Genomic DNA, 25,175 nt, shown 5'->3' on the forward strand with positions numbered 1-25,175 from the left:
GCATGCAGAGCAAGCACTCTCCCACTGAGCCACCTTCCCAGCCCTGTACTTTGTACTTTCTTTCCTTTTTTTTTGTGCCCATCCTGGGGCTTGAACTCTGCCTGGACACTGTTCTTAAGCTTTGTTGCTCAAGGTAGTTAGAGATTTACCACTTGAGCCAAGCTCCACTTCTGGCTTTTTGGTGGTTAATTGGAGCTAAAAGTCTCACAGGCTTTCCTGCCTGGGCTGGCTTTGAACGGCTATCCTCAGGTCTCAGCATGATGAGCCATCGCCACCTGGCTGTCCTACTTTTCAATTCATACTTAACACTTATTGGGGGTACCACTCTATTAATATATTGTTTGTACCACTTTTCAGGACTACTCACATTCAGAACTATCTGGATTACCACATGCCCGTTACTCTCACTAAAGCATAATGTATGTGAGGGATGTGTAGTACCTGACCCAGTGCTTGGCACCTAGAAAGTGAAAGCACGTAGGAACTTGAGACAACTAATCAGACAACAGAAATTGGTAAAATTTCTTGGTCATAGTTAAAAAAATGTAAGGACTATCAAAAGGAATAGGCTATTTCCAACATCACTGAGTTTGCTGCTACCTCCAAAGGATAATTTTCACCACTCAAGGGCGAAATTTCACTAAGATGTTCATAAGAATAGTGTTCCAAATTTCTGAACAAATTTCTAGCAGCTTTTTCTAGAGGTAGATGCTGATTGATCTTAGCCATCTGAATGAAGACCATGACGTCTTGATATCTTTATGCATGTATCCTTGGAAATAGCTTACCCCCTCCTTGGGGTAAAAGGTGCTTAAGTCTGCAAGAATTCAGGCTGTACTCGGGCCACTTTCCGGAATTCCTTAGTGTGGGTCTTAGGGCACTGCATCTCACACCAGCTGATGGGAACCATCTGGACACCTAGAAGGAAAAGGGGAGTGTTGGAGCTGGGATCCATATGCTTCCTTGAGACCCATTTTCAGCTGGATATGCAACTGAAGTGTCAGGTTGGGATGTAGTTCAGTGACAGAGTGCTGACTGTGCATAAAGCCTGAATTCAATCCCTAACACTGAAAAGTTTCACCTAGTGAAACCCACCTCACCCAGAGAATATGGATTGTTTCTTTAGATTTAGGAAAATATTGCAATTGCAGACATATTCTGGGATATGCAATTTCTTTTTTTTTTTTTTTTGGGTCCGGTCGTGGGGCCTGAACTCTGGGCCTGGGCGCTGTTCCTCAGCTCTTCAGCTCAAGGCTAGCGCTCTACCACTTGAGCCACCACGCCACTTCTGGCTTTTTTTCTTTTTGCTTATGTGGTTCTGGGGAATTGAACCCAGGGCCTCATGCATGCAAGGCAAGCGCTCTACCACTGAGCCACCTTCCCAGCCCCTGGGATATGCAATTTCATCAGTGTGCAAACAAAGCTAAGGCATCACTGATATTTTGTTTTTGAGGGTCAAGTCCAGGAAGGGTCTCATGCATACTGGGCAAGTGCTCTGTCACACTTAACTGCAACTCCATCCCTAGATAACAGTTGTAGGGGACCAAATCTTTTGTTCTATTCACAAGTCACTATTCATACTTCAATGCTTTCTAAATAATTAAGAGGTCAAGGAATAACAATGGATTAACATCAAACGACAATTTCCAGTAAAAACTTAGGAGCAGATCATAGACCAACTCACCTGATTCACTGTGGGCTACCACCACTCCCAGCTCATTTTCGGCAGTGGTCAGCAGGTAGTTAGATTGTGCATCTCCTAGGGAGATCTAGCAAAACACTTGTGAAGGAAAATGATGGGTTTTAGTTCTTCCTTACCTATAGCCACTTGAGTTCTTTTTCTACCTCTATTTCTTTTGACAAAGAGCCAGAAATCTGTTAGAATAAAGGATACCACTTTAGCTAAGACAATGTCACCTGGACGGAAACTCTTATAAATTTCAACCTGCAAAGGAAGAACAACAGTGATAAGTGAAAGCTATTGATTAAGTCTACATGAAAATTATTAATCATCCCCCTTTCCTCACAGTAGAGCCAATCTACTTTGTTAGGTTTAGGAATTTTTTATTTCAATTCTTTATTCTTAAAAAAAAAAGGCTATTACTACAGAGAGGTTACAGTTATATCAGTCTGCTTTCTAATCCTGCTGGTGGATGTCAGTATTACTCAAGTCAGTGAAGACTTCACTTGCTCCTCTAAATTAAAGACTTTTAATTAAGTAACTTAATCAGCAATCTGATTTGTACAAAAGGCACTATAGTTGGTTTTGAAAAAGCCCAGGGTAGCCGGGCGCTGGTGGCTCACGCCTGTAATCCTAGCTACTCAGGAGGCTGAGATCAGAGGATCACGGTTCAAAGCCAGCCCGGGCAGGAAAGTCCATGAGACTCCTATCTCCAATAAACCACCAGAAAACCGGAAGTGGCGCTGTAGCTCAAGTGGTAGAGCACTCACCTTGAGCTGAAGAGCTGAGGGACAGGGCCCAGGCCCAGAGTTCAAGCCCCACGACCGACAAAAAAAAAAAAAAAAAAAAAGCCCAGGGTAAATCTGAGGAAAGAGCAAAAGATAGCTGGGCACGATGGCACATAAACCTATCACCTGGAAGACCAAAACAGGAAGATGAGTTCTGGACCAGTGTAGGCTGGCTACATAGCAAGATGCTGTCTCAAAGAGAAATGAACAAAAAAATGTCGAGAGAGGAATAGTGAGGCTTTATATGCTACAGCAGGAAAGGAATTAATTTCTACATTCCACATTCCCATAGACATTTGAAATTCTCTGTGATATTTTTTTTCCCCCTCTTTTCAGTCCTTGTGAATGAATAGAGTTGTAAACATGGTAAATAAGTGCTCTACTACTAAGCTACGATCCCAGCCCTCACTGGCATAATAATTGAGAAGTAATTCCTAAAGCCATGGGGGTGGGGAAAAAAAACAAACCAACCAACAACCTTGTCTTTTTCAGTTGCTCGGACATCTTCTTTCCTATTAAAAAAAAAAAAAAAAGTAACAGAAAGATTAACTGTGAGAAAGAATAATCTTGCAGATTCCTAGCAAACTAAAAAGCTATAAGAGAAGACAGAATAAGCCAAGATGGGCGCCCAGGTGCTACCACAGGATGAAGGGTGGAAAGGTCTCCTCGATGTGCACTGAGAAGAGAAAACAACTTTTGCCCGTTCTAGGATTACAGGACAGTAGTAATGATACATGAGTCAGGACAAGCAGATCGGATTTTTCAGGAAAAGATGAGGAACACTGTTGCCTCCGGAGAATGTGAAGAGAGGCAACACAGAACCACATAAAATCCTGAAGCCATGGGGCTGGGAAGGTGGCTTAGTGGTAGAGTGCTTGCCTTGCATGCCTGAGGCCCTGGGTTCGATTCTTCAGCACCACATAAGCAAAAAGAAAAAAAGCCGGAAGTGGCACTATGGCTCAAGTGGTAGAATGCTAAGCTTGAGCTGAAGAGCTGAGGGACAGCGCCCAGGCCCAGAGTTCAGGCCCCATGACTGGACCTTCCCCCCTACCCCCCAAAAAAAATACTGAAGCCAGAAAGGGCCTTAAAAGTTAATTATCTGAGCTGGATAGCAGTAGCTCCTAGCTACTCAGGAGGCTGAGATCTGAAGATCAAAGCCAGCCCAGGTAGGAAAGTTATGAAACTTTTTCTTTGGGGGGTCGGTTGTGGGGCTTGAACTTTGGGCCTGGGCGCTGTCCTAGAGCTCTTCAGCTCAAGACAAGCACTCTACCACTTGAGCCATAGCATCACTTCCAGTTTTCTGAGTGGTTTATTGGAGGTAAGAGTCTCATGGACTTTCCTGCCCATGCTGGCTTAGAACTGTGATCCTCAGGTCTCTGCTTCCTGAGTAGCTAGGATTACAGGCGCGAGCCACCAGCACCTGGCTTATTTTTATTGTATTATTATTTTGTGGTTGTGGGGGCTTGAACTCTGGGCCTGGGCGCTGTTCCAGAGCTCTTCAGCTCAAGGTTAGCACTCTATCACTTGAGCCACAGTGCCACTTGGGTTTTCTGGTGGCTTACTGGAGATGAGTCTTGTTGACTTTCCTACCAAGGCTGGCTCTGAACCACGAATATCAGATCTCAGCCTCCTGAATAGCTAGGATTACAGGTATGAGCCACCTGTGCCAGGCTTATTTATTTATTTATTTTTTATTCTGGTACCAGAGCTCAAATTCATGGCCTACAAGTGTTGTTCCTTAGCTTTTTTTTTTTTTTTTTGGGTCTGGTCGTGGGTCCTGAACTCTGGGCCTGGGCACTGTCCCTCAGCTCTTCAGCTGAAGGCTAGTGCTCTACCACTTGAGCCACAGCGCCAGTTCCAGCTTTTTGCTTATGTGGTGCTGAGGAATTGAACCCAGGGCCTCAGGCATGCAAGGCAAGCACTCTACCACTGAGCCACCTTCCTAGCCCTCCCTTAGCTTTTATACTCAAGCCTGGTGCTCTATCACTTGAGCCACAAGTCTACTTCTGGCTTTTTGATGGTAATTAGTGATGAGTCCGAGGGACTTTCCTGCCTGGGTTGGTTTCAAACCTTGATCCTCAGATCTGTTTCTTCAGTAGCTAGGATTATAGGTGTGTAAGCTACCAGTATCTGGCTAAACCTCTATTCATCTTCTCTTTCTGTCTTAACTTCTAGCATATTTTCTTTGGATAGTATAAGGGAGAATGGAAGTATAAATGGGAATCTAGTCTCTTCCACTATCCTTGTCTCATGGTAGATGCTGAGGCCAGTGAAGACAAGCCTATTTCTTACCGAATAGTTCCTCGAAAAGAATTCTTAAGTGGTGTGGATCCCACATAGAGGATATGTACTTTGGCAAAACGTGAATTGATGCTAGAGACCTGTGGAATAGAGAAGAGTTAACATCAGAGCATTCATTAGCAACTGTTTTAAGAAACACGTCTAAACTGGGTGTGCTCATGCATACCTGTACAATAATCCTAGTTAGTTCGGTGGTTGAGCCCATTTAGGCTTTGTAGAGAGTTAGAGACAAGGCTCATCAACTTAGTGAGAATCTGTTTCAAAAATTAAAAATTAAACCTTAAGAGTAACACAAAGGTGCAATCCATTTGTGCCTCTGATCATATAGTATTTATCAAAATAAAAAAAAAACAAGCACATAATTCTAAAACAAATAGATAATAGGCATAGTAAAAACAGACCTTTAAGGCAAGGTGCTGGTTGCTCAGGCCTGTAATCCTAGCTACTCAGGAGGCTGAAACCTGAGGATTGCAGTTTGAAGCCAGCCCAAGCAGGTCCATGAGACTCTCATCTCCAATTAACCACCTGAAACCTGGAACTGATGCTGTGGCTCAAAGTCCTAGAGGAGTAGCCTTGAGCCAAAGAAGCTTAGGGACAGTGCCCAGGCCCTGAGTTCAAGCCCCACGACGGACAAAACAAAAACAAAAACAATCCTTTAACAGGTTTATTTGGAGGCCTGGATAATGGAGAGATTTAAATTTACATTTCAAGGTGAGGTGTGAGGCTCAAATACTAGAACACCCACATAATAAGTGAGTTCAAACTAAGTACTGCCTTAAAAAAAAAGTTTCAGCTGCTACATGACATTTGAAGCACTGCCTCAGCAGCTATTTTCAGTGCAACACATAAGATTTTCTTTAGTTATAAAACAAAGAAACTGAGAGTTACAAATTAGCTTAATCTGGCAGAAGGTAGTGTTAGTAATAATGCGTTACTCATCAGTATAGCATTAGTTTGTATCTCCTCCCAAAGAAGGAGTCTTCTGTCTCCTAGAAGATTTTAAATTTAATAGAAATACAAGAGAAAAACTTTTGCTTCTCAAAAACGTATCAAGTTAGATGTTCAAAAATAAAACTGAGCTGGGAATATGGCCTACTGATAGAGTGCTTGCCTAGCACACATGAAGCCCCAAGTTTGATTCCTTAATATCACATAATCAGAAAAAGAAGCGGTGTTGTGGCTCAAGTGGTAGAGTGCTAGCCTTGAGCAAAAGAAGCTCAGGGACAGTGTTGGGGAGGGGGTAAGCAAAAACAAGTGCTGGAGGTTAACAAACTTGTAATCCTAGCTACGTAGGAGGCTGAGATCTGAGGACTGTGGTTCAAAGCCAGCTGAGACAGTAAAGTGTGTGAGACTCTCATCTCCAATTAACCACCAAAAAGCTGGAAGTGGAAGTAGAGCTATAGCTCAATACCAGCCTTTAGTGAAATACTTGAGTAAAATACCAGCCTTGAGTGAAAGAGATGATGCTCAGGCCCTGAAGCCCAGTTCTGGCTTCTGTTGGGCACTGGTGGTTTATGTCTATAATCTAGATATTCAGGAGGCTGAGATTTGAGGACTGTGGTTTGAAGCCAGCCCAGGCAGGAAAGGCTGAGACTCTTATCTCCAATAAACTACTCACAAAAAGCTGGAAGTGGTGTTGTGGTAGAATGCTAGCCTTGAGCACAAAGAGGCTCAGGGATAGTGCCCAGGCCCTGAGTTCAAGCCCGGACCAGCAAAAAAATAAAAAAAGCACTTCTGCCAGAGAGCATGGCTCAAGCCCATAATCCTAGCTACTTCAGAGGCAAAGATCAAGGGACTAAAGTTTGAGGCCAGCTCTGGCAAAAGAAAAATTTCGGGCTGGGATGTAGCTCAGTGGCAAAGCGCTTGCCTAGCAAGTGCAACGTCCTGGGTTCGATCCCCAGTACCAAAAAAGAAAAGACAAAAAAAAAAAAATACAGTTAAAAGAAAAATTTCAAGAGTCATCCCACTGATGAGGAGAGGCAGTCCAAAGAGGACCCAGGTACAAAGTGAGGAGCTATTTGAGAAATAGCCAATGCAAGCCAGGTGCTGGAGGCTTACAGCTATAATCCTAGCTAACTACTCAGGAAGGTGAAATATGAGTACAGAGTATCAGAATCAACCCAAGCAGATAAATCCACAAGAGTCTTATAGTAATTAACTAGCAAGCCCTCCCTCCCCGAAATGGAGGCAAGGCTCAAGTGGTAGAGCACCAGCCAGGAGCATTGGGAAAAAAAAAGTCCTCCTTATCACCCTCTGGCACTTCTGTTTCTCAGACACAAGTAGAAACTACATTCTAAGAGACAGCTTAGTGAAAGAACTATGTAAGCCTGAATTTGGCGGCCTTGTTTATTATAGGAATCTTTAGGCCTGTCCAATCTAGTGAAACAAACTTCATCCCCCTTTCCCCTCTTTTTTTCCCCTTAACTCCCTCACCCCTTTCTTTCAGATAGAGAGCATCTTGCTATGTAGAGAAGATTGGTCGAATTCAGGCTAGCCTAGCCTTGAATTCGTGATCTTGCTTTCAATCTTCTAAGTACTAAGATTATAAGTAACTACCATATGGCACAATGAAATTCTAGAATGGTCATGGCTCTTTGAACATGTAGTTCTAAATGGTGTCCTAAATGCAGAGGTTAGGACAAACTTACCTTACAGGTGACAATAGCTCCCACATCTGGCAGTAACTGAGACTCTGTCTCTCGCATCACAGATACCACAGGAAGCTATACAGAGAATAAAAAATGAATGTCCTGGCTAAGACTTTTGTGGTTTGTGCATAAAATAGAAATGCCTTGAGGTCACAAAGGTAGATAGACCTTTAAGATTCATTTATACTCCAGATCAGAGAAAATCAGAAATTCTAAGAAATAGTAGGGCAAGAGGCCACTGAAGAATGCTGCTTGAAAAAGCTAGGTACGATGGTACATGATTGTAATCCCAGTTGTAGAAGCAAGATCATCTTGAGTTGGAGGCCAACCTGGGAAAAAGCAGTGACAAGATCCTGTCTCAAAAATAAAAGCAAAAGGTTGGGTAGTGCAGTTCAAGTGGTAAAGTATTTGCCTGGCATGTTTAAGGTCCTGGATTCAATTCCAGCACACCTCCCCCCAATGCTACTGTAATTCTCTAGTCATTCCGGATTGTTCTGTGTTTTGGTGATATTCTTAGGATTTCTTGATATACAACCATATTGTCTGTAACCATGGATAACTGGAGTCTTCCTCCAAAGTTATAATGCTTCTATTTTATTGCACAGAATTTCCAAATACATGTCTTTTCAGCCTGGCATTGGTGTAATCCTAGCTATGCAGGAGGCTGAGATCTGAAGGCTGAGATCAAGGTTGGAAGCTTGCCTCGCCAAAAATGTTCATAAGATTCTTACCTCTAATTAACAACCAAAATTCTGGAAGTAGAGCTGTGGCTGAAAAGGTAGAACAGCCTTGAACAAAAAAAGCTAAAGGAGGGGCAGGGAAGGTGGCTCAGTGGTAGAGTGCTTGCCTTGCATGCCTGAGGCCCTGGGTTCGATTCCTCAGCACCACATAAGCGAAAAGAAAAAAGCTGGAAGTGGCGCTGTGGCTCAAGTGGTAGAGCGCTAGCCTTGAGCTGAAGAGCTGAGGGACAGTGCCCAGATCCAGAGTTCAGGCCCCACGATCGGACCCCCCTCAAAAAAGAACAGCTAAAGGACAGCATCCAGGCTCCAAGTTCTACCTTCAGTACCTACACACACATACATACACATTTAAGGTCCTGGATTCAATTCCAGCACACCTCTCCCCAATGCTACTGTAATTCTCTAGTCATTCCGGATTGTTCTGTGTTTTGGTGATATTCTTAGGATTTCTTGATATACAACCATATTGTCTGTAACCATGGATAACTGGAGTCTTCCTCCAAAGTTATAATGCTTCTATTTTATTGCACAGAATTTCCAAATACATGTCTTTTCAGCCTGGCATTGGTGTAATCCTAGCTATGCAGGAGGCTGAGATCTGAAGGCTGAGATCAAGGTTGGAAGCTTGCCTCGCCAAAAATGTTCATAAGATTCTTACCTCTAATTAACAACCAAAATTCTGGAAGTAGAGCTGTGGCTGAAAAGGTAGAACAGCCTTGAACAAAAAAAGCTAAAGGAGGGGCAGGGAAGGTGGCTCAGTGGTAGAGTGCTTGCCTTGCATGCCTGAGGCCCTGTGTTCGATTCCTCAGCACCACATAAGCGAAAAGAAAAAAGCTGGAAGTGGCGCTGTGGCTCAAGTGGTAGAGCGCTAGCCTTGAGCTGAAGAGCTGAGGGACAGTGCCCAGATCCAGAGTTCAGGCCCCACGATCGGACCCCCCCCAAAAAAGAACAGCTAAAGGACAGCATCCAGGCTCCAAGTTCTACCTTCAGTACCTACACACACATACATACACATTTAAGGTCCTGGATTCAATTCCAGCACACCTCTCCCCAATGCTACTGTAATTCTCTAGTCATTCCGGATTGTTCTGTGTTTTGGTGATATTCTTGGGATTTCTTGATATACAACCATATTGTCTGTAACCATGGATAACTGGAGTCTTCCTCCAAAGTTATAATGCTTCTATTTTATTGCACAGAATTTCCAAATACATGTCTTTTCAGCCTGGCATTGGTGTAATCCTAGCTATGCAGGAGGCTGAGATCTGAAGGCTGAGATCAAGGTTGGAAGCTTGCCTCGCCAAAAATGTTCATAAGATTCTTACCTCTAATTAACAACCAAAATTCTGGAAGTAGAGCTGTGGCTGAAAAGGTAGAACAGCTTTGAACAAAAAAAGCTAAAGGAGGGGCAGGGAAGGTGGCTCAGTGGTAGAGTGCTTGCCTTGCATGCCTGAGGCCCTGTGTTCGATTCCTCAGCACCACATAAGCGAAAAGAAAAAAGCTGGAAGTGGCGCTGTGGCTCAAGTGGTAGAGCGCTAGCCTTGAGCTGAAGAGCTGAGGGACAGTGCCCAGATCCAGAGTTCAGGCCCCACGATCGGACCCCCCTCAAAAAAGAACAGCTAAAGGACAGCATCCAGGCTCCAAGTTCTACCTTCAGTACCTACACACACATACATACACATTTAAGGTCCTGGATTCAATTCCAGCACACCTCTCCCCAATGCTACTGTAATTCTCTAGTCATTCCGGATTGTTCTGTGTTTTGGTGATATTCTTGGGATTTCTTGATATACAACCATATTGTCTGTAACCATGGATAACTGGAGTCTTCCTCCAAAGTTATAATGCTTCTATTTTATTGCACAGAATTTCCAAATACATGTCTTTTCAGCCTGGCATTGGTGTAATCCTAGCTATGCGGGAGGCTGAGATCTGAAGGTTGGAGATATGAAGGCTGAGATCAAGGTTGGAAGCTTGCCTGGGCAAAAATGTTCATTAGATTCTTACCTCTAATTAACAACCAAAATTCTGGAAGTAGAGCTGTGGCTGAAAAGGCAGAACAGCCTTGAACAAAAAAAGCTAAAGGAGGGGCAGGGAAGGTGGCTCAGTGGTAGAGTGCTTGCCTTGCATGCCTGAGGCCCTGGGTTTGATTCCTCAGCACCACATAAGCGAAAAGAAAAAAGCTGGAAGTGGCGCTGTGGCTCAAGTGGTAGAGCGCTAGCCTTGAGCTGAAGAGCTAAGGGACAGTGCCCAGACCCAGAGTTCAGGCCCCACGATCGGACCCCCCCCCCAAAAAAAAGGACAGCTAAAGGACAGCATCCAGGCTCCAAGTTCTACCTTCAGTACCTACACACACATACATACACATACATGCACACATGGACACACACACACACACACCTCTTTTCTCCTTCGTTCATTCTATTCTTTCCCTTCTTTTCCTGTTTTCACCTCTTCTTTCTCAGCAGGATCAGGTTGGCCTCCAACTCCAGAGAACCTCTTGCCTTAGTTTCCTGAGTAGCTAGGACTAATTACAGTCACACACCACCACCCCTCATTGAATTTAAAGTCTAGTAGAGGAAGAGACTAGTGGGAAAATATGACCAACTGTTTAGTTTTTAAATGCTTGGAAGGAGACAGATACAAGTCTTTTTGAGTGTTTAACAAAACTATTCCTTTCAACACAACCCCCCTTTCCTTAACCAGTGCATTTAGAGGAGCTTCTCTGAGAGGCTATATGAAAGAAGTAAGAGTTGCATAGATAGGTTAACGAGAAGGGAGTGGTCTATCTGGATGGCAAGTGCATAAAGGGGTCTGGGGAAGGAGACAGTTTGGTGCATTAGCGATTTTCAAAGCTGCCAGCAGGGCCAGATGAAGTCAGAGGAGACAGTGGAGTTTGGTAATTAGATAGGTCTCATCTCACTGCTAGGCTGGACTACTCTCAACTTTCGTCTGTTCTTTTTCCTATCCACGTTCCCGAGCGTCACCAGCACAATCAAGCGACATCAGTTGAGCAGATAGATGTGTGTGGCTGCTCAGGGCACAGCAGCCGCGATCACAGCTAGGAGAAACGGAGAACAAACCATTCAATCGAAGGAGTACTCAAGACGCGTCCGCAGTGCTCGTGCCTAAGGGCCAGAACTCAACGGCAGCTTAAGAGAAAGACAGTATCATTACAGCCCCAGGACCTGTGCAGTCACAGACAGACAGACAGACAGACAGACACGGCATCAAGAGAGAAGGAAAGTCGTTTACCGCGCCGTTCTCGCTGGTCTTCGTCAGGCAGCCGACAAGCGACGAAAAAATGTAGCCGTGCCGGGTGTAGGTACCGCTGCCCGGGCTGGCTTCCTCCAAGTTGCACAGACGTTCGCCTGAAGAAAGAACGCTGCATCGGACACAGGCTTCCAGAAGCTGCTGATCATCCAGCCTTCCTGCCTGTCAGGAATTTTTCCAGAACTTCGTGCGGGAATCACTCACTTACCTGGAATACAGTATCTCACGGGTGGCGCCATGACTGCCGTCGTTCCACACCCTGTGAAGCCTGAGATAACTTCCCATTGGTCACCTTTAGGCGCAGTACTGCAGTAAGAACCGCGATAATTGGTTAACGTTGTCACGTGGTCGGCGCGCGCGCCTCCTTGAGAGAAGACTTCATTTCCCAGGTGGCACCGGGACAAATCTAGGGGCGGGACTTGAGGCTCCCGGGCTTGCGCCTTTGGCTGGAGGTTGAGGATGGGCTGGCGGCGGGTCCGGGTCCACCCTCTGTGGCTCAGAGCGGCGGGCTATGGTGGGTCGGCTTGAGTCCGGCCCGCCCGGGGCGCTGAGCTGGAGGAAGGGGCTGTGAGTGACAGCAGAGGCTGCGGGGCTCAATTTAGCTGCTTGAAGCGTTGGCAGGCGGCAGGTAAGGGAGAAGATTCGGCCCGTGCTCCCCATCCTAGTCCCTTTTTCTAGGGTCAGGCCCTGTCTCAGGGCCTCGAGGCAAGTCCAGATTCTGTGCTCCCTTGGACTCGCCCTGCAGTGCCCACTCCCTTCCGTGCCCGGCCCGGCTCCGGCAGAGCGCACCCTCAAGGCTGGGTAATCCTCAGAGGCAGGAGGAGGAAGTCAGCCAGACACAACTGGCCCATTTCACAGGTCCGACAACTCACATCCAAAGTTTGGTTTGGCCAAACTCTCGAGAAACTCGAACCTAATTTATTTTTCTTAATTTTTTGCCTCCAGTCCCTTGGAGCTTTGGCCACAATGCCGTCGTGGAGACAACCTTTTCCTGGTTTTTGCAACTGCAGCTTCCTGTCTTGCAGCCCGCGCTCGTAGTTGGTGGACCCTTCAACTTTGGCTGAACATTCCTAAGATAAAATTACTATTCCTTTTTTTTTTTTTCTCGTTTGCCCAGAAGGAAAGTCTGCACATGAATAATACTGCTCTTTACTGATATCTGACATCTGCTTGAGATGGAAACATCCTGAGAGCATCTTTGTCCAGATGAAATTTGCCACGACTTTGATCTGTTTCATCTGCCTTCTGGTAGCTTTGGAATCTATTCTTCCCTCTTGTCCCCTTCCCTCCCTGTCAATCAGTTTTTCCCTTGGGAAACAGATGGTGATTTAGAGCTCTGGGATGAGGGTAGTTCTGTGACCTGCAATCTCTAATCTGGTGGCAGATGGCCATGATGGCCTGCGGGCTCTATTGAGGGATGGGACTAGTTTGAGTTTGCATTTGGGGTACTAGGAGAACTATGCTTTGTTTTTTCACTCCCCTGTTAACTCTCCCTCCCTAAACACATAATTGAGTTTTGCTTATCTGTTTCCTGAGATTAAATGTTTCAGATATGGTCCACTGATAACAAATCCCCCATTCTCCCTATCCCCCATATCCCAATTAGCTAAAGTTAGAGGAGAGGCCTGGTTTCACACTAGGCTCACTCTATGACGCTAAGCTTTTTTGTTTCACATGTTTGGGTTGAGTTCTGTTTGCACTTGTTTCGTAAAAGTGCCTTCCAGCTCTTTAGTGTTAGGATTCTAATAACAGTTTCTTTTTCTCTCTTTATTAATTAGGAAGAATGATAGGAGCAAACACTTTAGTGTTATCACATTGGCAGACGTACCCTTGATGGTATTTGTAGAACAGATAGACATCTGACCACTTTCCACTTCTGCATCTCTCTAGGTCATTCATTCAACAAATATTTATTGACTACATCCATGAGCCAGGTATTGTTTTAACTACTTTATAAACATTTTATTTATACCATGCCAAGTGTGTGTATGTAAATATATATACATACATAATACACACATATTTATATATTATACAATCATATTAATGCTGGAGGGACCTAAATATTTTTTTCCTATTCCTCATTGGATAGGAATACAGGGAGATTGAGTTCTGGCATGATATAAGCAGATATATGAGAATCTAGTCTTTGAGATAGGCATTTCTTGTAGAGCTCAGGAATTCAGGAGGTAGTTGAGAATAATCTGAAAAGGAGAGAATCTGAGGAGTTTTTTTGACTAGGTGTGGTGGCTCTGGCTCTGAGGCATGAATTAGTGTTTATTACTAATGAGGGAATGCATCTGATTTACACAGTGTTCTGCTATAAGAAATATTTTAGCAAATAGGATATTTTTCAATATCCCCAGCAAGAGAATGTATAGGTGGAGTGAATAGTCCAAAAGTTATCTAGATTTGTTGTGGGGCAGTCAGTTCTCTTCTGTCAGAAAGGAGAGAGAAGAAAAAAAATATTGTTATTGTGCTGGTTTGGGGCTTGAACTTAGAGCCTGGGTGCTGTCCCTGAGATTTTTTTTTTTTTTTTGCTCAAGGCTAGTGCTCTACCACTTTAGTTACAGCTCTGCTTCTGGCTTTTTGGTGGTTAATTGGAGATGGACTTTCCTGCCAAGGCTGGTTTTGAACTGTGATCCTCAAATCTTAGCCTGCTGGGCAGCTAGGATTATAGGCAGGAGTTACTGGTGACTGGCTCTGACCTTTTATTTGATTATGACTGCTATTTTAAAAATGTATGCTTTACCCAAATCATGGTTCCAAACAATAGGAGTACAACTCAAAGAAGGTTTACCCGAGCTTTTTGTTGTTGTTGTCGGTCATGGGGCTTGAACTCTGGGCTTGGGTGCTGTCCTTGTGCTCTTCAGCTCAAGGCGAGGGCTCAGTCGCTTGAGCCACAGCACCACTTCTGGTTTTCTAGTGGTTTTATTGGAGATAAGAGTCTCAGGGACTTTCCTGCCTGAGCTGGCTTTGAACCGAGATCCTCAGATCTCAACCTCCTGAGTAGCTAGGATTACAGATGTGAGCCACCAGTGCTTACTTACAGTTTTGCCCGGTTTATTTTTATTTTTTCTATTTTTTACACTCCTTTTAATTCTCTTAACTTCCTAGGAGGCGATGGCAATGGCTAGTTTCTTTCTTTTTTTTTTTTTTTTTGCCAGTCCGGGGGCTTGAACATAGGGCCTGACACTATCCCTGAGCTTCTTTTGCTCAAGGCGAGCACTCTACCACTTGAGCCACAGTGTCACTTCCAGCTTTTATTTCAATAAAATGGCCAAGTTGGCATTGAGCTCTTGATCCTCCTACCTCAGCCTTCTGAATGCTGGTCTTCTCTCTCCCTTCCTCTCTCTGTACACCTCATTTGCTTGGTTTCTTTTGAAGGTTTTAGGGCATGTAGAAGAGGGTGTTTAAGTATTTCTTCTGAAATACTTTTTTGTGGGGATGATCCAGGATGCAAGGAGAGTACATTGCTCCAGTTACTGAATTGAAACCATCCTATGGCAGAGCAGGCTCCTCCAGTTTCTGCTGTATCTTGAGCTGCCTTTTAAATAAGTCAGTAGTTATTAAGGACAAAGCAAATCTTGGCTGTCCTAGGAGAAAATCAGATATTCTTTTTTGGTAAGAGACTTTAATCTGTAGAACTGATGAAGCTATCATGAAAAGAGTCTGTTAGAGTATCTGTATCCGGGGTTCTGGTCAGTGCTTGCATAGTGAGCTCCTCACAGAGTGAAGGAGGTAGAGAATACATGGAGATGGGGGTACTTAAAGAGGAGCCATGGAGAGGGCTGGAGAGCTAGGAGGGCGAGTTTGGAAGCCTGGGGTCAAAAGCTGAAGATGCAGGTGGTTCTTGAGTGTCTTAACTATAGTGCAGCAAAGAAAATTTATCACAGAGAGCAAGCCCCTTCCACTGCTTTGAATTCTTGAAGTTGTTTTGGCTGGATCATCCTTGGGGTAGAACTGGGAGTGCAACTGGAGACAAAGCATCTTATGTCATATAAGGGGTGGCTGGCTGCCCTGACAGGAGACACACAATCTCCTGCTACCAAGCTGTCGCTGGCTTGTAACCTAAGCCTACAGGGAATAGGAAGATCTTTAGCTAAGACACAGTAACAGGGAAGATCTAGGTGTAGGGTCTCATGCTGTATAATTGGTGGACCAGGGCAGGCAAGAAACTCTGAAAAATCTGTCACAGTAACCATACTAAAACATGGTGGGCAACTTTGTTCATATTGGCTCTGCTCCACCAGTGTTCTGTCCATACATACCTGAAGCCATTTGCCTCTTCCTCACCCTTGTTTGGATTTGAGTGTGATGTAACGTAAATGTTTTTGTGGCTTAGAAATTCCATTTCCTGGGGCTGGGAAGGTAGCTCAGCGGTAGAGTGCATGCCTTGCGAGCATGAGGCCCTGGGTTCGATTCCTCAGCACCACATAAACAGAAAAAAGAAAAGCCGGAAGTGGCGCTGTGGCTCTAGTGGTAGAGCGCTAGCCTTGAGCTGAAGAGCTGAGGGACAGCGCCCAGGCCCAGAGTTCAGGCCCCATGACTGGCAAAAAAAAAAAAAAAAGAAATTCCATTTCCTGGGGCTGGGAAGGTGGCTCAGTGGTAGAGCGCTTGCCTTGCATGCATGAGGCCCTAGGTTCGATTCCTTAGCACCACATAAGCAAAATGAAAAAAGCCAGAAGTGGCGCTGTGGCTTAAGTGGTAGAGTGCTAGCTTTGAGCTGAAGAGCTGAGGGACAGTGCCCAGGCCCAGAGTTCAGGCCCCATAACTGGACCCCCCCCCAAAAAAAAACAAAATTCCATTTCCTACCTTCTACAATGTAATGTGGTTGGGACATTGGTACTGGACATTCTATTTTTAAGTGAGGTAATCTTTTCTTTCCCACAGTTGATGACTGGCCTTATCAGGACTTCAGTCTTGGGGCCTTCTCACTGGTGATACAGGTATGGGCAGGATTTAAGCTAGATCCTCACAATGATGTAATATCCTAGGAACCATGCGGGTCCAGCGGAGCCTGCTGCTGGGCCCAGCCCGCCTCTGCCTGCGTATTCTCCTGCTCCTGGGCTACAGGCGCCGCTGTCCACCTTTGCTCCGAGGCCTGGTACAACGATGGCGGTATGGCAAGGTCTGCCTGCGCTCCCTGCTGTACAACTCCTTTGGGGGCAGCGACACTGCTGTTGATGCTGCCTTTGAGCCTGTCTACTGGCTGGTGGACAACGTGATCCGCTGGTTTGGGGTGGTAAGTGAGGATGCCAAAGTTGCCCAGGAAAAAGGGATGGTTTTTGGAGCAGAGGGGAGTGTCTCTGATAGTCCTATACTAGGCTTTGGAGGCAAGACCCTAGCCTTAAGGAAACTCGAGACTCCTCTAGGTGTAACTCTTAATTATGTCTAACTGAGCTCCCTGGTGTTGGCAGGTGTTCGTGGTGCTGGTGATTGTGCTGACGGGCTCCATCGTGGCCATTGCCTACCTATGTGTCCTGCCCCTCATTCTCCAAACCTACTCAGTGCCACGACTCTGTTGGCATTTCTTCTATAGTCACTGGAATCTGATCCTCATCGTCTTCCATTACTACCAGGCCATCACCACTCCTCCTGGGTACCCACCTGAGGTGGGTCCCTATGGGCACAGGGTGGAGGGGGAGAGTTGTAGGCTATGGGAGCCAGTTCTATGAGTGGGAGAGAGAGTACCTTGCAAACTTTTGAGACATAAAAAGCAGTCATGATGTTGTTCTCCCTCCAAACAGGGAAGGAATGACATTGCCACAGTCTCCATCTGTAAGAAGTGCATTTACCCCAAGCCAGCCCGAACACATCACTGCAGCATCTGCAATAGGTAGGTCTTTGCTTTGCTCTGTGAACCCCAGTGGTGGCCCTTTTGCTATAATCTTAGGCTAACACTTGGCCTTAGAACTTGTTAAGATATGAAGCATCCATCATGTCCCAGGCAGTGTGATGTCCAACTCCTAACACCTAGTCCTTTAGGGTAGTCCTGTGAGTTAGGCATTACTGCTTCGAGAAGTGAGTTTCTTGTCCAGAATCATCTAACAATAAACTGCAGAGCTGGGTTTGAAGCAAGGCCTGGCTGTCTTCATAGTCTGTGCCCTTTCCACCTCAGCAGGATGCTGGTCCTTGTAGGAAAGTATTGGCACTATCATCTCCAGAACCTTGGCCACCGTAACAGAGCCTGTGTCCCTCCCTCACAGGTGTGTGCTGAAGATGGATCATCACTGCCGTATCCTTTTCTCTCTTCTGTTCCAGGGTTTGTTTTTTTTTTTAAGCTTCAAAGCACTGTACAGGGTTAGTGGCCACAAACCCAAGTTTTCTACATCAGCCTACAAAGAGCACTCACTGGGCACATGACAAGTTAGTAGAAAGGTGCTATGGGGACAGACAATCTTCTGGGCAAGAGGCAGCAGGAGGCTCATAGGCTCTTTGACACATGGATTTTCTGGGTGCAATGAATCTTGTACAAGTCTTCCTTTTGTAGGCTGTGGTGTAACAGCCATTGAGTGGAAAGAGGCGTCTGGGCATCTATGGCTTCTACTGGGGGTGCCAGATAGAACCACAGGCCCCTTTCTGCTGTCCCATACAGCTGTATAGCTAACCCTGGTTACTATGTATCAGGCACATTCTACATGATTTCCTGGTGGCTTTTTCTAGAAGACTTTCACCTCAACCTTGGGAAACTGTTTCCTATTTTCTTGGCTTTGAAAAAAAAAAAAGATCTTAGGAATGACACTGATCTCAAGATACATTGTATTAATAAACTGACTTGTTGAATTGAAACCCATTTGTATAACTACTTAAAAATAACAGAAAAAAATAGTTCTTGCTTGGGTGATGTCTTAAATCAAGAACATCTCTTGAAATTATTTGATCTTATCCTTAAATCACTTCACCAGCCTGGCTAAACAATTGTGTGGGCCATTATAATCATCGGTACTTCTTCTCTTTCTGCTTTTTCATGACTCTGGGCTGTGTCTATTGCAGCTATGGAAGTTGGGATCTTTTCCGGGAGGCCTATGCTGCCATTGAGGTAAGTCCATGATTAGGAGCAGGGCAGCTTAGTAGGGCAGAACTTTGGGATATGAAACCTGTTCCTAAGGAAGGGGGCTGGTAGCACCCCTATCCTAGAGGCCTGAGAGTATAACCAGCACTGTTTTCCATCCCCTTAGAAAATGAAACAGCTCGACAAGAACAAACTACAGGCGGTTGGCAACCAGGTGGGCTGACCCCGCCCCACTGCCCCCTGCTGCTTAGGCCTGGGGGTTTAAGAGTTGTTCTGGCAACTGGGCCTTGCTAATTTAATTATAGGGGTTAGAGGCTGCAACAGCATTGGCTCATAAGTGTTTAGGGAGGCTGCCTTGCCACTGGTAGATTCAGTAGCCCAGGGGCAAGTGAGTAGTCTTTTGTTATCTATCCTGTCATCGCCTCTGGGCTGAGCCTGGACTCTGCCCTGCTGATAGCCAGAGCAGCCAGGAGTCCTTGTTAAGTCTGTGTAATGGGGCTCCACGGGACAGTGATGTCTGTCCCGTACGTCTGGATCATCCTCCTTTGTGCTTTTTAAGACTCCTTATTCTGAGCATATCCTGAGCTTGTCCCTCTGCTGCCCTCACAAATTCTTAGTGGAACTCAGTTCTTTCCCTTTCAGTTTGCCCATGCTGTGTGTGGGTCCGGTCTTTTGGAGGATGTAGCCGCAGTGAAGGAGTTCTGGCTAGGGACTACAGTGGCTTCCCCTGGAGCCCCATTTGTGTTGTCAACCTTAAGGCCCAGGGTTATCACCTCATGTTTTGCAATCTTGTCCAAACCTGTTCTGCCCAGTGTTTTGTGGGTATGATGGTGCTGCCGGGCTTGGCCCATACACCTGGCTGCTCTCCTAATTCCTCTGTGGCTTTAATCCCATTTCTCTGCCTGGGTTTGTATCACTCCCTGCCTGTAGTTGCTGGGGGCTTTGGTGGCAGTTGCTGGAGACTAACAGAGCAAAGAAGCCAGGCTTTGCTGTTTTCTTTTTCTAGACTTACCACCAGACTCCACCACCTATCTTCTCCTTTCGAGAAAGGATAACCCACAAGAGTCTTGTCTACCTCTGGTTCCTGTGCAGGTATTTAACTCAGTTTTGCTAGTTTTAAGGAAGGGGAAGTATCAGGAACTCATCCCTGAGTGATCTGCTGCTATTTAGTCTACTGAGATTGGTAAAGAGAACGTTTTCCAGCATTTTGGGCAGAGACTTTCAAGGACAGCAGTACTCCTGGTTACAAAGCACTAAGGATATGACATGCTTGTTAAGTGTAAGTTAAGCGTCTACTGCATTTATTCCTTGTACCTACTTGAAGAGAAGGTGACTGCATTTATAGAGGAGGAAAAATGAAAACTGGAGTGATGGAATGATTCACATTACACACAGCTAGGGAATAGTAGATACCTCAGTCAGTCTACCTTGGTGCTTGTACTGCCCTACCTCCCAAGCAGTATTTTTTTCGTCAGTATCAGACTTATTTCCCTACCTTCCTTTCCACGTAATTTTTCTAAGCTTACCGTGATGTGTTCTAATTATATATATGTATATACACTAAAATATAAGGAAAATGGGGCTTAACTAATCAGATCAATTCCAGACTGAGGTCCTCCTGTTCTAACTCCTACTAATCTTGGCCTTTCTTTTCTTAGTTCTGTGGCACTTGCTCTGGGTGCCCTAACTGTATGGCATGCCGTTCTTATCAGCCGAGGTGAGACTAGCATTGAAAGGCACATAAACAAGAAGGAGAGACGTCGGTTACAGGCCAAGGGCAGGGTGAGTGTGGTGGAGGGTTTGGGTGGTGGGCAGGTGTGCAGCTGAACATGCATCTTGTAAGGAAAGGCCATGGCTGACCAGACAAGCATCATAAAAGACCAGAATCTGCCCACTTAGCTATCAAAGACGAGGGGGGTTGAATAGAAGATGTTTGTAGAAACATATTTTTCTTGGCCCTAGGTATTTAGAAATCCCTACAACTATGGCTGCTTGGACAACTGGAAGATATTCCTGGGTGTGGACACAGGAAGGTAAAGTTAAAAAGCATAGACACTAGTGGTGGGTGACAGAACTATCTGGAAGCAATAGAATGTGGCTAGTACCACTAAGGAGTTTGTAATTGGATTTTATTTTCATGAGTTCAGATAGTTTCATGTGGCTAGTGATTGCTGACTCTAAGAATAGAGAATATTGCTTCCATTTGAAGTAGATGGGCTTGAGGCCACATAAGTGGTTAATATAAACAAGGCTTCAAGAGGACTAGAGGAGAACCTCAGAAAGCTCAGGAAAGGACATCTGGGGAGGACATAATGATCTCCAATCAATTACCTACCTCTCAATTATATGACAGTATTTGGAGTTCATGCCATAATGTGAGAGACTGAGGTAATCTACTTGTGACAGGTCCCAGCCCACGAGACAAGGGGAAGTTAACTTTAACTGTAGCCACTGAGGGTAACAATCAAATGAACTAAGTACCCTTAGAAAATAGCTCAAATCATCAAAAGGGGCTGGGTGTGGCAGGGGAACACATCTGTAATCACAGCACTTTGGGAGTCTTGAGACAGGACAGTCAGGAGTACAAGGATAGCTTGGGCTATATACCAAGATCCGGTCTCAAAACAAAAAAAAAATCTCAAGACAAACAAACAACTATGTCTCATGCCTGTAATCCTAGTTACTCAGAAAGCTGGGATCTAAGGATTGAGGTTTGAGGCCAGCCAGGCAAGAAAATCTGAGGCTTGTCTCCAATTAACCACCAGAAAGTTAGAAGTAGAGCTGTAGCTCAAATGGTAGAGTGTTAGCCGTGACTAAAGCTCAGTGATAGCCCTGAGTTCGAGCCCCAAGGACTGGCACCAAAAAATAAGAACCTTAGGGCTGGGAAGGTAGCTCAGTGGTAGAGTGCATGCCTTGCATGCATGAGGCCCTGGGTTTGATTCCTCAGCACCACATAAGCTAAATGAAAATAAAAAAAAAGCGGGAAGTGGTGCTGTGGCTCAAGTGGTAGAGCGCTAGCCTTGAGCTGAAGAGCTGAGGGACAGCGCCCAGGCCCAGAGTTCAGGCCCCACGACCAGACCCAAAAATAAAAAATAAAAACCTCAAAAGGTTTTCAAATTCCCAGGAGGTACATATATTGGTCAGATTAGTGAAAGAAATTAAGAGCTCTCATTACCTTTGTGCTTGATGTATACTTGCTTCAGAATGAATAGGAAGGACAGTATGAACTCTTAGAACTCAAGGGACATTTCTATCTTTTCTTGTAGGCATTGGCTCACCCGGGTGCTGTTACCTTCCAATCACCTGCCCCATGGGAATGGGTTGAGCTGGGAGCCCCCTTCTTGGGTGACAGCTCACTCAGCCTCTGTCATGGCAGTGTAAACTAGGTTGTCAGCCATGCGTGTTTGATCTGCTGCTTCAAGGGCAGCTTTTCTTGGAGTCCTTGATCAAAAAGAGCCATTGGGCCTGTCTTACGGTCCTATGCAAGGACATCTCACAGGCAGACCAACCTTCAGGACACTATAAAAGCAAGAGACAATGAAGAGAATTCCTGGGACTGATGTCCTTTTACTCAGGCAAATAGAAGTTCTAGCCCCAGACTTGGGGTCAGGCAACTGGCTTATCTTGTCTGACCTAGTCCAGCACTGGGGCTAGCTACCACCTCTTCCACTTCCTGTCTGGGAAAACAATGGTATAGTATGCTGGGCCTCCTGACTTCTCAGCAGGCAGACATCCGGCCTGCTCTTGAGGTCACTGCCATTCTCACATGCTACTGAAGAGAGCAAAAATAAAGGCATTTGATTTGTAAAGATATGTAGCTTTCTACTCTTTGCCTATTGAGTGGGAAAAAGGGAGGTCAAGGAAAATCTAGTGAGGTAGTCTGGTGCTACCTCCTATGTCCATCCTTGGAGGGGCTGGATGCCCCGCAGAATTCTTGGCTAATCTCTATCATGACTATTTCTGTAGCTAAGGCAATCAGAGACCTCCTGGCTATGTGCTACTGAGGTGTATGTGAGATGGGGGAAATTCCTGACAGCTTCATTACCAAAAAAAATTTTTATTCTTCAGCAGTACATACACATCCACTATCCCTGGTCCTCAGGGCCACACTCAACTGCACACACCCCTCTACAGCATAGCTCCCTTCTCCTGACATAAGATACAATGGGAGAGCCCTACAACCCAAGATCTTTCTTTAAACATAAGTAGTCTTGTTTAGTTACTTCACAAATCTGTTAGGAATCAGGATTCCTGTCTCTTTTGTACAGCCATGGAAAACAGGCCCAGTACTTGTGCTGTGTTGGTGAGAATGACAAGCACAGGTCAGCAGTCTGCTTGCCGTGGGCAGAATGGCTTGATGGTAATTCTAGGTTAGATTGTCAGTCAGAAGCGTGTAGACCAGGACGGGGGCTTGGGGACTCAGCTGCCAGGGCTCCCCAACAGAAACCTGTAAGCACAAAGAATGTTGGCAACGTTAGCACTGAGGTTTATTTTGGTCCTACCTTACCTGTAACCTAGAACTCACCATTCTCCCCTGGCTGACACAGCTTCTTTGCGCACCAGTCTCTTCTTGTCATCTAGCGGCCTGGCTAAGGCCCGGATCACCTGTGGTTTGTATGGCAGCAACTGTGGAGTAAGAAATAATCTTAGTGTTGCTCAGCTTTAGCACCTGGAAATGGTGCTTCTCTGACTGTGTAACTCACATTCTGAAGTGAAATGTGCTTCATATGCTGTGCGTGTGTGTACATGCATTCATGCCAGGGACTGAACCCAGAGCCTCACATATGTTCAACAACTGTAATGGGTCCTATTCTTTAGGGATTCCACAGTATCTCAAATGGCAGGATGGCCATTCTGTTCTGAAGTAGTCAGGGTTTGTGGCTCCATTTTGGGCCCAAGGAAAAAATATCTGCCTGTATCTGTATTGAGATAAATCCATCTCAATAATATACAGTAGGATGGCTAATCCCACTAGACAAAACAGAAGGCAAAAAAAGCACTTCTCTATCTCATCTGAGCCTGGTTTCCAGGCTAGGATAGACGGGCGAGGTACTTACCACAGGGGTAGGCAAGCGAGTGAGAGCATGCATACACTGAAGTGCAGCAATCCGGACAGCCTGTAACATAACCAGAAGGTGAGTGGGAGATCCAAGAAGAAAGGTGCCAGCCACGTGCCAGTGGCTCACGCCTGTAATCCTAGCTACTCAGGAGGCTGAGATCAAAGGATTATGGTTCAAAGCCAACCTGGGCAGGAAAGTCCTATCTATAATTAACCAGAAAACCAGAACAGCGCACAGGCCATCATGGAGGAGGAGGAGGGGGTGTAGGGTGGATGGCGGAGGGGGGGGGAGGTGCCGGGGTCAACGCACCATGGAAGGGCTGGAGCTGAGGTTCAGAAACTTGGTGACCAAGGTGTCAATATGAAGACTCATTACTTGGGGTGCTTCCAGTAGAAGAGGCTGAAGGCAGCTGAGGGTAGAGAGCTGGACCACAGAGTCAGGGCAGGACAGGGCCTCCAGTAGCAAGGAAAGGAGCTAGAAAGAATTTCAGATAGAAGCAACAATTTGATGCTGCTGATTCTCTTCCTCCCCTCTCGTCCTGACTACTGGAAAACAGCCTTGTCCCCGGCTAAGAGGCCAGATGGAAGACTTACCGTGGGCAGTTCTGGCAAGAGCACAGGCTTGGGCAGCCTATTAAGTACATGAGACAGACCCTTCAGGTAGTTTGGCTTCACATCTAAAAAAAAAAAAATGGGAAAGGTCAGGAAAGAAACTGGGTTTAGGCATTCAGTCTCAAAATTAAATTCTGGGGAGCTAGGAATGTGGCTTAGGGGCAGAGTGCTTGCCTACCACATAAGCAGAAATGGCTCTGTGGCTTCAGTGGTACAAGTGCTAACCTTGAGCAAAAGTAGCTCAGGGACAGTGCCCAGGCCCGGAGTTCCAGCCTGAGGACTGGCAGGAAAAAAAAAGACAATTAAATTCCAATATCTGATAAGATAGGATGGGACATCAGGCTACAAAAAGAAGTGGGAAATAAAAACAAGGCCCCTTGAGCTTAGAATAGACAAGACATGCCCATCAAAGGAAAAAGGTGAAGTGAGAATCTGGAGGTTTTGCTTTCCAGGTATAAGCCACAGTATTGTTCTAGGCTTTATGGTCTTAAATTACTTTGGATTGTGACCAAGTAAAGGAGAGTTGTTTATATTTGGGGTCTTTCAGATTCTGCTCACCTTGGGGAGCAGCATGGAAGCCTTGGACCAGAGCAGGCACATTATCTGTGAAGAACCGCTGGCGGAACATGATTCGTACTTCTGCATGGCCAGCACGAGTTAGCACATCAGTGCAGTCAGACATGAGCAGAGAGAAGCCATCAGCAGCTGTAGGGCCTAGTTCTGGATCACTCAAGAGGCCCATGAGCTAGAGAAAAGAGAACCTTTGAAGTATACCAGGAAGAAGAATCTTAAACACCAATGCAGGAGATGAAGTTGCATCTGAAAGTTCCTGTTCAGGTCCTAGTTCTGCTTCAGGACTTACTCTATTTGTAAGGCAGGAGCTGAGAGGATGGTATCTGAGTACTAGAGCCTTGGTTACCTATAATACAAAGCAGAGAGAATGTCAGAACCTGATAGTCCATCCCTAGAACCCTAAGGGTTAGCTGCTATGTATGGCTCAGGATCAACCAGGAATATTTTATTTAGCTTGACATAGCTGCCTGTGTGTAACCAGAATC

At 45.5% G+C, this 25,175-nt stretch overlaps 3 protein-coding genes across 8 annotated transcripts in view; 1 reads left to right on the top strand and 2 right to left on the bottom strand.

Moving 5' to 3' along the window:
* Nucleotides 1-512: 512 nt before the first annotated feature.
* Nucleotides 513-11,709, bottom strand: LOC138830126 (exosome complex component CSL4). The gene is made up of 8 exons (XM_070026538.1): nt 11,640-11,709; nt 11,414-11,529; nt 7,419-7,493; nt 4,762-4,850; nt 2,948-2,981; nt 1,895-1,945; nt 1,685-1,769; nt 513-918 (listed from the first exon to the last, which is right to left on the bottom strand). Exons 1-8 carry the CDS (start codon nt 11,668-11,670, stop codon nt 812-814), a joined length of 588 nt encoding a protein of 195 aa, XP_069882639.1. The 5' UTR covers nt 11,671-11,709; the 3' UTR covers nt 513-811.
* Nucleotides 11,710-11,743: 34 nt separating this feature from the next.
* Nucleotides 11,744-22,253, top strand: LOC138830124 (palmitoyltransferase ZDHHC16). 3 transcript variants are annotated; one of them, XM_070026533.1, is made up of 13 exons: nt 11,745-12,059; nt 12,549-12,679; nt 13,322-13,365; nt 16,429-16,676; nt 16,852-17,046; nt 17,182-17,270; nt 17,641-17,669; nt 18,340-18,473; nt 18,613-18,660; nt 19,453-19,538; nt 20,105-20,228; nt 20,409-20,479; nt 21,713-22,253. In XM_070026533.1, exons 4-13 carry the CDS (start codon nt 16,434-16,436, stop codon nt 21,825-21,827), a joined length of 1,134 nt encoding a protein of 377 aa, XP_069882634.1. In that variant the 5' UTR covers nt 11,745-12,059; nt 12,549-12,679; nt 13,322-13,365; nt 16,429-16,433; the 3' UTR covers nt 21,828-22,253. The 3 variants fall into 3 exon arrangements, with proteins under 3 accessions (XP_069882636.1, XP_069882634.1, XP_069882635.1); XM_070026535.1 differs by lacking the exon at nt 18,613-18,660 and having other exon boundaries at nt 11,744-12,059; XM_070026534.1 differs by lacking the exon at nt 13,322-13,365.
* Nucleotides 22,254-22,487: 234 nt separating this feature from the next.
* LOC138830122 (MMS19 nucleotide excision repair protein homolog) overlaps nt 22,488-25,175 on the bottom strand; it is a 35,443-nt gene continuing 32,755 nt past the window's right edge. For all 4 annotated transcript variants that reach the window (XM_070026530.1, XM_070026529.1, XM_070026531.1 and 1 more), the window contains 7 exons: nt 24,980-25,036; nt 24,676-24,862; nt 24,100-24,182; nt 23,816-23,980; nt 23,504-23,563; nt 22,972-23,072; nt 22,488-22,893 (listed from right to left, as the gene is read on the bottom strand). In XM_070026530.1, the coding sequence (XP_069882631.1) occupies nt 22,866-22,893; nt 22,972-23,072; nt 23,504-23,563; nt 23,816-23,980; nt 24,100-24,182; nt 24,676-24,862; nt 24,980-25,036 (681 nt within the window). In that variant the 3' untranslated portion in view covers nt 22,488-22,865. The remainder of the gene's footprint in view (nt 22,894-22,971; nt 23,073-23,503; nt 23,564-23,815; nt 23,981-24,099; nt 24,183-24,675; nt 24,863-24,979; nt 25,037-25,175) is intronic.

Source organism: Dipodomys merriami, unplaced genomic scaffold (genome assembly GCF_024711535.1).
Source record: "Dipodomys merriami isolate MVZ:Mamm:240054 unplaced genomic scaffold, mDipMer1.0.p SCAF_184, whole genome shotgun sequence".
NCBI classification, from domain to species: domain Eukaryota; kingdom Metazoa; phylum Chordata; class Mammalia; order Rodentia; family Heteromyidae; genus Dipodomys; species Dipodomys merriami.